The sequence below is a fragment of the Nestor notabilis genome, unplaced genomic scaffold, assembly GCF_000696875.1.
Source record: "Nestor notabilis isolate BGI_N333 unplaced genomic scaffold, ASM69687v1 scaffold20364, whole genome shotgun sequence".
NCBI lineage: Eukaryota > Metazoa > Chordata > Aves > Psittaciformes > Psittacidae > Nestor > Nestor notabilis.
The window spans coordinates 5,620-17,410 of NW_009927130.1; the positions used below are offsets into that span (position 1 = coordinate 5,620).

Below are 11,791 nucleotides of genomic sequence, written 5' to 3' on the forward strand. Positions count from 1 at the left end.
AGCAATAGAAGTAATCACTACTCAGTTTTAAATGCCAATGAAGTACACTTTTAGAGTAAAATCTAATAACAAACCAACTGTTGAAGCTAAATGGTCTTATGATAAACTTGCAAACAGTAGTGATATGAATTCCTTTATCCACCTATGTCAAAAATACCATTTACTATGCAGCCTGAATTTAAATAAAAGACAGTGTATCAATAATATTTGCTGAATATTTACATGTAATACTGTGATGAATTGAAGGAGTCAATTAACATAATGTTACCAAAAAAACCCCAAAACCCTTTAAAGGTAGCAATACCTTTTACATTATCACATTCATGGAACTGTTCTCAATGATCTCTCAGATGATAACATGAGGATACAGACAACTAAACCCTTGAATTGGAGCATATTCTAATGTGCCAACAGCCATTTCAGCAAGATACTTCAGGGGCACCAATTTAAAGCATATAAGCAGCACTGGTTTCAGCAGTATGAAACTTAAATGCGTACCCCAGTTCCTTGCTGATCAGGGCCTCATTTTATGAGATTCCACTGATAATACAAGCTACAACAGTTATAAGATTACAAGGAGAGGCATCATATACCTTCCTGAGTGAATGCACATACTTTCAACTTAAAGGTAAAGCACAGCTGGTAGCCCCTTGCCAGTTACTGACTTACCAGACAATGGAACGATCCTTTCAATTTTGTATACACTGACACAAAAGCCTTCTGTTACATGATGCTTTGAATATTATTAAGAATCAGCTTTTTAGTAAGAATTGCACCAATTTGCCTACCTGACATTTCTTCTAGCTAATCAACCTGCAGTGGAAAATGTTATACTCTTTATATATGGCTTGAGAAATGGTAATTAATATTACACTGCTGTGTAATACACAGCTTAAGAGTAAATTTTCTTCCTAGTAGATTCTTCCATACCACAGCACATCATGACTGTATCACATCCCCTATCAGGCACCAGCCTCTGGGAAAACTGAATGGTACAATGGGCTGTTAAAAACTACACTGAGAGCAATGGGTGGCGGGACTTCGAAACATTGGGATACACATTTACCAAAAGCCACCTGGTTGGTCAACACGAGGGGATCTGCCAATAGGGCTGGCCCAGCCCAATCAGAACTTTTACGTACTGTAGAGGGAGATAAAGTTCCTGTGGTGCACATAAAGAGTTTGTTGGGGAAGACAGTCTGGGGGATTCCTGCTTCAGGTAAAGGCAAACCCACTCGTGGGGTTGCTTTTGCTCAGGGCCCTGGGTATACTTGGTGGGTAATGCGGGAAGATGGGGAAGTCCGATGTGTACCTCAAGGGGATTTAATTTTGGGGGAAAACAATGAACTCACAATGAACTCAATTACATGCTGTTGCCTGCTATATAACACTTCTATAGCCCATCAGCTAGATGCCCATCTCCGCCACTCTGGGCTCTGAAAACATGTACTGTCACGATCATCAGCAGAGAATAAAGTCATGAGAAAAGCTGGCGGCAGCAGCAGGAGTCTCACAGTACTGTTCTCAGGTCACCATCGACTGAACCTGACTTCCCTCAGATCATCACCCCAACAAAGAGTGAACATTGAAACTAGGCAAGCTCAGCAGTGACCAGAGAAGCTCAGCAGTGTTGTCAGCAGGCAACAACCCAATACCACATACCATGTTTCCTGCCCTGAAAAACTGTTATGACCGGAACTTCGATGAGACCAGACAAGCTCAGTGGTGACATCAGCAGGCAGCAATCCTACACCACACACCATGTCTCCTCCCCTGAAGGACTGTTACAACAGATGAAGCCCAACATCATGGACTGAATGAACGCAGCTAGGGATGGTCCACAGACTAAGGAATGATACCTCTGTGTGTGTGTGTGTGTGTATATATATATATATATATGAAGAGACAAAAAACTAATGGTATATTGGAAAACATGGAACCTCAGCATGACATAAATGGTATGGAATAAGGGGCAGATACAGTCCTGGTTTCAGCTGTTAAGTTAAATTTCTTCCTAGCAGCTGGTGCAGTGCTGTGTTTCTGCTTTAGTCTGAGCACAGTGCTGATAACACGCCAATGGCTGAGTTGCTGCTGAGCAGTGCTTACCCTGGTCAAGGGCTTTTCAGTTTCTCATGCTCTGCCAGTGAGAAGGGGCACAAGAAGCCAGGAGGAAGCAGAGAAAGGACACCTGACCTGAACTAGCCAAAGGAGTATTTCATACAGCACATCATGCCCAGTATAGAAACTGGGGGGAGTCACCCAGAAGGGACTGATTGCTGCTCAGGTCGGGCTGGGTATTGGTCAGCAGGTGATGAGAAATTGTGTTTTCTGAGCTTTTGTTGTTATTGTTTCCTACTATAAATAATCACTGTTGGTATTCTATTATCACTATATTTTACTTTTTTTTTTAGTTACCGGACTGTTCTTATCTCAACCCTTGGGGTTTACATTCTTTTGATTCTCCTCCCCATCCTGCCCTGGGGAGGGGGGCAGAAGGGAAGGATGAGCGAGCAGCTGCGTGGCGCTGAGTTACTGGGCTAAACCACAGCAATTGCTTAAACATTTTTAAATCTTTCAAGAACTGAAAGATGTATATAATCATGCAATCCTTTTCTTAAATTGGCAGGATAAATCTAAGCAAGTGAAATACTGGCAGAATAATCAACATTAGAAAAATAAAAATTAGAAAGTCAAAATCATCAACCACCCACGATCAAAATTCTAACCTGTTCTCTCCCCTTCCATATCTTTCCCAGAATAAAGCTTTACCGAGGACAAGAGGGAATGATGTGACACTTTGCATTTGTTAATCCAGTTAGTAAAGCAGATGTAGGTTCAAGTATTTAAATCCACACAGCACTAGTAAGCAAAAGTAAACAATCAGGATGAGAATATCATTGTATCATGTTGAAGTACTGCAAAACCCCTTTGTTTCAGAGTGAGCACCATTATTATATTATTTTGGAACTCCCAAAGGCAAAACCCAGAAATATTGTTGATGAGAAATGTACTCAGACCAGATCACATGCAAGCCTACACAGAATATCACAAAATTGGACTGAATAATTAAGGTTTCCTGCAAGTTTTAGAAAGCATTATCTGTAGTTTATGTCTACATTACATTTTTTGCTCTGCATATAATCAGAGCAAAATGTTACATCTGTGTTTCCACTTCCCTCATCCTGAGGGCCACACACACCCCCTCCCAAAGTAAAACACTGATGGTTTGGTTACAAAACTATATGCAGTACATCTCTGAACACAGTTCCTTCAATTCTGGGCCTTGTGTTCATTTAAAAACATTCTTATCAATTACAAGCCTCCTCCTTAATTGCTTAAGATCCAATAGAAAAGCAAATATACAAATATCAGAAGTGCTGATCCTGAGATGAAGTATGGGAAATTCTGGTCCAGTTTGATCCTTATTCAAACTTCTGTTTCAGTTTCTTCTGGAAGAGAGCTGGTAGGATGGAGAGGATGGCTAGAATCATGAGAACAAACACAGAGTTCCAGGAAACAGCTTCCCCTGCTGTTGTAAGTTGGTACAGCGTTGTTCCTGCCTTAATGGCTACAAAAGACGGTGGTGCCACACCTGGAGTGGGGAATTAGAATGGTAGGAAGGCATAGGAAGAAAAAAAACAGCTTGTCAGCAAGAAAAACAAAACAAAACATAAATTAGTTAAACTTTTAAGACCCAAACTTTCAGACTCTGTTGCCTTGCACATTTTGGGTTTTTTTATTTTGTTTGTTGCCCTTTTTTTCTTTTTAAAGAGGAGTGTAAATACAAAACCAAAGGTAAAAAAACTCTTATCAGAAGAACTGGCTTCATGCCATTTTAAATATTTTTAATACCAAACACAGGTAACTAATAAAAGAATCTTTGCTCATTAGACTCTGCAGATTTCAAGCTCTCTCTACAAACCAATTTTAAGTTCACAAAGGAAAAATATGGGTAGTGTCCTAAACAGATTAAAAATCATTTGCAAAAATATGCCAATTACAAACCTAAAGTGTTTAGCACTACATTAGTTGAATTATGAATTCACTCCTAGGAAGATATAGTATGATGAACAAAATGGCATGGGGATTAAAAATCTTTCAGATCAAAGTCCCATGCATCCTCACAGTTATACTGAAGTTGACTAAAGTGTTTAGTCATGCAGTGGAACAAAAAGTTACCAATACAGTGTTCTTATAACGTACGTTTCCTTAATCAAGTAATTAAGACTGGGCTCATTACCTCTCACTCAATGCATCAGAATAGTCCTGACTACTAAAAATCTTTTAATATAAACTTCACACATGGAGAAATACAAAAATATTCTGTGTAATCGTTTGGCTGTCCACTAGGTGGTGATCTCTGCTGAATAACTCACAGGTGCAAATACTACCACTTCTGGCTACCCCAAACCACAAGTCACTAGCCAGAATTCTTACCTAGAAAAGTGCCAATGAAAAATACTTTCAATGGCACATTAATTACAGGAGATGTTATATTGATAAACCAATTGGGAAGAAAAGGTGTTATTCTCAAAAATATTATGTAGTTAATGAGGTGTTCTCTGTGTCGTTCAACCTGCCAAAACAAAACCAACAAGATCAGTAAAAAAATCCCTGCCTGGAAAATACACAAAATCGTTAAACAATTATTTTACTACTAGAGGATTTTTAGGGGGGGGTTGAGTATCTCTTGTAGAAATTTACAAGTTGCAAACATAAAAATCAACTAAACAGTGAGTGACTCAAGGAAGAGTCATCAGTGAATCAACTGTTAAGCAGTACTGAAGTTAGTCTGGAAATACCAGTCTGTAGTGGAGCATGGTGATGAATCAGCCAACATAAACAGCAAACAAGTAATTAGGCACGGCAGCAGGCCTAACCCTAACTTGAACACAGCAACCTCTGCTCCTCAACCTTTCCGTCATAACTCATGATCAAACTCCAAACACAGCTGTATTCCTCTCTTGGAAACTTACCCAGGTCATGGCTCTTAAGTTCATCAAGTGGCTGCTGCCAAGGCAGCTGCAAAACCTATCTACCCAGAAGTCAGAATGCCCAGCACTAGTTACCCAGGAGCAACCACAATAGCCCCAACTTCATGTACAGTCTTAATTATATTCTCAAGCCTAGAGGCTAGCCCAGTTCATTACACTAGTACCATATCAAAGTCTCTTCTCCTTCCAGCCTATTCTAGTACATCAGCCCTTTCAAGCAAGAACTGTAACCTCAAACCAACTTTTAAGACTAGCAAAACATCCACCATTTCTGGCCTCTTCTGGCAGACTTTCACCAAGCCTAAACATGGTCATCTGGCCCCAGACAATTGAAATCAAACGTAGTGTGAACGCAGTTCCCTCCTAAATATCATGCAGCAATTTTTTCTCCCCTCAGCTTTAACTACAACACTAAAGTCAGTAGCCCTGCTATTGTTCAGTAATACCACTGTGGGTTTTTTAATCTCAGTGAAGGGCAAATATTTAAACATTGATTAACCCTGCATCTTAGTCCTCAAAATGCAAGCATGATATAGTCCAGTTAACCTGGAAATAACAAGATATGAGCTCCACATGTAATCATATAACTTTAAATCACATATCCAGTTTTACTAGTGGAAATAGTAATTATTTGTTACCCAGAACAGCCTCAAGATTACACTGTGATACTAGGATTTACTTAGGCCAGGAATCAAAATACTACTGTATTATTTAATAAGGACAAATGTATCAGACTCAGTTCCACATCTTACTGCATGAGGAAAAAGTTTAGACTATTTTTACATGAATAAAAAAAATCTTGAACAGAGTACATCTGTAAGCTGTGCACCCCCCTCCCAAGAAAAAATCCTGTTTGAACATGTTACAGAGTATCAAAGCAAGAGTCATGAGACCAAATACTAACCACACTATGATTCTGAATTGCAAATTTTTAACTTCATCTGACAATTAACACTTGCTGAAAGTAATGTTATCAGATACTGTAAAAGAAAGTTTCTAAATGCTCCAACCACATCATCTTCAAATGAAAGCTTTCTTCCCCTATAAATAACTGAAACCCAGCTTTCACTAGTTCCGATGCTAGGAGTGCTATTATTTTAAATTGAAACTGAAGAGGTAAGCTACTGACATCAGCTAAATCAGGGGGATTATCAGTTGCAAACTCTTCCTAGCTAAAAACAACTTCCTCACAGGAAATACGATATAAACAGGAACACTCCCCACTGTTTAAAAATGCCCAGAGAAAGTAACTACGCAGTGTCAGAAAGGAGTCAGAATCCTTTCTTTGTAACTAGATACGTAAGCATGAATCCCTGGTTTTCTGTGCTATTCTACTACATGTTTTCTGTCAGATTTCAGCAACTCTAGAAAATTTACCTGTTCTGACCATTTTACTGCTTTTTCTGTTAAATATCTGTATACAACAGGACGTCCCACTAGGTATGAAAGCATATAGCAAAACGAAGCTCCAAGTCCAGAGCACTGAAAAACAGAAAAAGAAAGAACAAATGAGCAGAAAGTCTAACTAATCTTAGCCCTATATCTCTATTAACTACATGGCTCTGTGCAGCCCCTCACTGGGGCTGAGGGGCTCTCCGTCAGCAGTATGTAGAGTGTCAAAGAATGCTGTTCTTAGACAAGACAGTTCCTTTATTTCCAAGGCACATAGATCAATCTTACCATTCAAAGCAGACAATGCTGATTACTTACCAGTTAATAGAGTGCTTCTACAGTTTTAAGATTTTGAACAGAGAAAACTTTGCAAATAAGAGGCACAACAGCATTAAAGAGATGTTAACTTGAAAATTCATCAACTTGGTCCTCCATACCTGCTCAATTATCTAATTCTTATGTACTACAACTCATTATGACTGCATCTTTTTTACATATTTTTTGAAGCTTGTCATTATCATACATTTTGTATCTTGGGTATTTAAGCCATTTAAAAATAAATGTGTTTTGCTATGCGATATTGTGTTCTGAAACTACAGTCGGGTTCTGGTGGATGATAAACAAATTTAAAGGAAACTCTGGCTGATTCACACTCGGATGCCTCCATTATTAAGAAAACTTGGAGAAACAGTTTAATCCTTTGGATAATCACCCAGTGCCACAGTGAATTTTGTGGGTAACACCATTCTCACAACAGAGCTGAATGAGAAATCATTCATTCCTCAGAAACTAAAGTACACCCCTATTTCACTCAGACTCTGCTAATTTCAAACAGGAAGCTGATCAGATGATTGGTTGTATTCCAAATAGACAGAAATATATGCCCTCACAATAGTTTTCATACTTACCAGACAAACAAGAAATAAGGCCAATGGAAAGGGATAAAGAAACCCTGACAGGATGCTGAGAAATATAGACCCAGGAATAGCAAACGTTTGCAAGCTGGGTGCATCTTAGTTAAGGAAAAAAAAAAAAAAACAACCACAAAACAAACAAACCAAAATTAAAAGCTACCCATTTCTTAATTTTATAAGCAGTCAGGATATATATATATTACAACTGAAAAAGCATATATATAAATAGGCATAGCTTCTAAAGATCTTTATTTCAAAACACATTTGCAGAGGAGCAAAAGAAGCCCAAGAGGAATGAGCAGTAGATTGATCATTACACATAGAAAAATTAGTCACTAAATAATAAAAGCTGTACTACATTCTTCTATTTATCTGTGCTCCAACTGATACTGGAGATTTATCGTAACATTACAGGAAACACATACTTCTAATTTTACAATGTTGACTAGAGATATGCAGATTTCAGATATTCTTCCTGAAATGTTCACAGAACTGCCCAAGCCCATTAACTACTATGAGTTTCATGGAAGACAGGCATGTATGAAGGCAACTACTACTTCCTTACAAATAGATAAAGTGCAATCACTAGATAAAACTAGGACACATGATTACTAATTTCAGTCAGAATTTTTCAAAAAGGCAAAAATTAAGTTGCTGCATCATAAGCAAACAGGCCCTTGAGCTTAAGGCTTGCTAGGTATGCTTGAGATTACGATGTATCGCCCACTTCAGACAGAAATATAAAGCAAAATAGTATCTGCAAACTATTTTATCGGAGTTGAATTGACTGAAGTATCACAAAGCCCAATAATCTTCCTCAAGTCCCTTAGAACCAGTACGATTTTTTCTAAGTGTCAAGGTTCTGAGATAACTGTAACATGTTTATCAACTGATCGCAGTCTACTGCTAAGACAGTAAATGTCATCATATCAGCTGCTATAGTAATTCAATAAACAGCCAATTCTGTTCTACTTGTTATATATATATATAAACTAACATTTAAATTTTCTTCATAGATCTATTACTTGTGAACTACACTTAAAAAGAACAAGCTAGAGGACACTTACTAATGGCACATTCAATGCTGATTTTTCTCTGAGTTACAAAGCCTCCTGCATTAAACTACAAAACAGACCTCTTACACAGCTTTGAAGTTATTAACCTGTAGTTAAGTGTTCCAGTTAAGAAAGTGTTTAATGATCAATTAATATAAACAACACTCAGGAAAAAAGTTAACAAGGAACACAGGTAGTCTTAGTGTCTCCACAGGCAGAAACTACTTCAAAAATTTAGTTCTCCAAAAGGAAATAGGTTTGGTTTTTTTGAATGTGGGCACTGCAGAAATAAAAGAAGGCTCAAAACACTTTCCTTCAGAAATGCTGTAAAATATTCTGTAAATTACCCTGACATGGCACTTGTGAACGTCTCAAGGAAGAGCAGTGCAGTAGTCTCAGTTTTCCTTAGGATCAACAGCAATTTCTGACTGGAAATTCAGTTTGCAATTAAAAATATTAGCAAAACAATAAGATGAGACCAAGTCTAATATCAAAGCTAAAAATATTGTCCATAAGAGACAGAGTCAAGGTGAAGCTGCATGCAAATCCCCACCACCATTTACTACTATAGATGATGCATCAACTTCTTTCTACTCAATCCTTTCTTGCAGTCCAAAAAGTATATTGAAACATGAAAGAAATGTTTTTAAGTTCAAATATTTTGGAACATCTGTGTCTACAACCACACTAGGTAGGTTAACCTTCACCTATGATCAAGAACATGCAAGATTTTCTTTTCAAGATAAACATGACATCAAAACCGCCCTTTATATTTGAAAAAGGATACAAAACGTATGTGGCAAAATAAGCAACTAACACTTGAACATAAAATGTGTCCTTATACTTGGACAGGACTTTTCCCAAGGCCTTTGCATCATCCATATCTCTAGGAACCTTTATACATTCTCTTTCTTCTCTGGAGAAAAAGAAGAAAAAAAAAAAACCAAACGCAGGAATTGTGGTAAATATAATCAAACAGTACAATAAAATTACTTACTGAATATATAGGTAATTTGATACACTACATTGCTAAACTGCAGCCTCAGCAAACAAACCACATGAATTATTATGATAATGTTCTCAGATGAACACAATATTTACGATGTGTTTTGTACTAGAAAATCCTCAATTTTAGATACTTGCAAACTTTCTTTATTCATTACAATAATCTGCTTCATTCCTAGGACTTTATTTTCTTATCAAGTACTGATCAAAACTAAATAATTACTCAAACCAAACCTTGGCAACTGAACAGCGGTCAACATTTCAGCCAAAACCAATTGTAACTGCCTCAGCACTAGGGTCCTAACATCTGAAGTGCAGCAAAAGCAGCAGCAGAGCTTTACCTCACAAACAAACAAAGCTTTAAGAGCAAAATCTCATGTCACACCTTAATCTGGTGCAACCCTGGGCAGCACAGTTGAGTGTCCTCTCTTCCGCTGTACCAGACTTAGTGATTGGACTGTTGCAAACTGAACTTGTTGAGCAAGTTAATCAGACAGAAAAATAACTACTAAAAGAAAAAAAGAAAATTGTCAGACAAGCAGACTTCCATCTTGTCAAACTAACTACCTTCCCAACACAAGTACTAGATGAAACAAAAAGGAGAAAAAAAGAACATGAAGCTCACATATGAAAGAAGGATGTCCCCTTTTGATGACAGCCTCCAGTAATACCAGCACACAAGGAATTTTCAAACAAACCTAGGCCTAACCAAGCATGTTTTGGCTCTCGGCTGAAGAGCATTAAGAACATAGTGAGTTCTTAATGTTCTTCATTAAAACATCAGGCAACTTTTCAAAACGTGGTATCTCAACTGTGCCAGAGAAATCCTAGGTCAAGTACAGCTCTGTTTACACAGACCCTACCAGTTAGTATTTCAATATTACTGCTTTGTATCCTAGCATTCTAGGTTATAAACTCACATTTATGCTAGATTCTGTCTGTAGTTAACTCACATCAGTTTAAAAATCACTTAGCCCCATGTAGGTTCCTCTACAATTTGGTACTGAAGGAAAAGCAAATAAATTAATCTTTCCTGCCATACTTACTCACTAAGTTGTGGGAAATTTTTATATACCAGGAACATAAGGAAAGCAGCCAATGAGAAGATGGACACCAATATAAGCAGTGATGTCCGAGCTGATCCACCTTCCGCCTGAGCTTTCCCTGAAATTCAACAAGAGTAGAGTTAAAAAAGCCAAACCAAAATACCACCACTCTCATAACAAGCTTCAAACTTGTAGTATAAAGAAACTTCAAGGTAAGCTCTCTGCAGACATAATCTTCCCACCAATGCTCTCAGCAACATATACAACACATTGCTCACATTCTCTGAAAGCTCTCAAATAAATCTGAAGTTCTTACACTGGCAAACATCCTGCAGAAGTCAACTTCTACAGTTTGCAATAATTTAAGCATCAATTAATAAATATATTTGTAAAAACAGCAAAACAAAGTAAGCCATATATATTTTTAACTTTTTGCCAGACATTTGCCAGTCTAGTTACTAAAGATTTAACTCAAACTTAAATCTTCAGTACGTATAATGCAATTCTGGACACACTATTTTTTTCCCCCTCCTAAAAAAGAGCACCAGAGCCAGTAGCCAATCAGCATAAACACACTCATCAGGAGAAAACATATGTAAACACACCCCAACCTGGGATATAAGGATTACAGTTCTCAGACTTGGGAATTACACATATTTTGCACTCATAGACTTCTCTTGGATATGTCTATACAAGCTTTTATTAGCTTTAAAATTTTTGTGTAAAGAAAACAGTAGGAATTCAATATGTGACACGATTACAGTTTAGGCCTCTCCTATACTTTAGATTTTTACCAATACAACCATATACGTGCAATACAACACTTGGCACAAATACAGGTGTAGCCACACAGCATTTAAAACAGAGAGAAATAGACAGCAAGAACTCTGTGCATCCATACTAGGATGGGTATGTATTAAAACACTCTCAGACACTAGCACACCTTCACCGTGAGCATCAGCCCTGGTCACCTGAAGAACACAAAAACCCACCAAGACTGTATTTTAATTCCCAGATGCTGGTGGCATGACTAAAATGCCAAGGCGCAACATTCAAGCGGGTCGAACTGTCAGCTTATTGTTGCAAAACACAGCGAAAAGATGATGAAACCTACACAGAGAACAGAGCCGGCTGGACAAGCTGGCAATTCTACCCGCTTTGGGGTCACCGTGATCCCACACGTGTGCTCGGGCTGAACTAAGGCCGAGGGAGACATCCACGTAGAGTTACAAGCATGAATCACAGAATCATCGGGGTTGGAAGTGACCTCTGAAGATCATTTAGTCCAACCCCCGGCCAAAGCAGGGCCACCGAGAGCAGGTTCCCTGTCCCAGCGCTCTGCCACCCTCGGCACAAAGTTCTTCCTCATGTCGAGGTGAAACTTC

General features: G+C 38.2%; 1 protein-coding gene across 1 annotated transcript; it reads right to left on the bottom strand.

The window, feature by feature from the left end:
• Positions 1-2,906: 2,906 nt before the first annotated feature.
• On the bottom strand, positions 2,907-11,775 carry TMEM41B (transmembrane protein 41B). Its single transcript, XM_010013930.1, has 7 exons — positions 11,697-11,775; positions 10,407-10,524; positions 9,143-9,271; positions 7,295-7,388; positions 6,372-6,476; positions 4,438-4,576; positions 2,907-3,592 (listed from the first exon to the last, which is right to left on the bottom strand). The coding sequence occupies exons 1-7, from the start codon at positions 11,773-11,775 to the stop codon at positions 3,423-3,425; spliced, it is 834 nt and encodes a 277-aa protein (XP_010012232.1). The 3' UTR covers positions 2,907-3,422.
• Between the last annotated feature and the right edge of the window lie 16 nt (positions 11,776-11,791).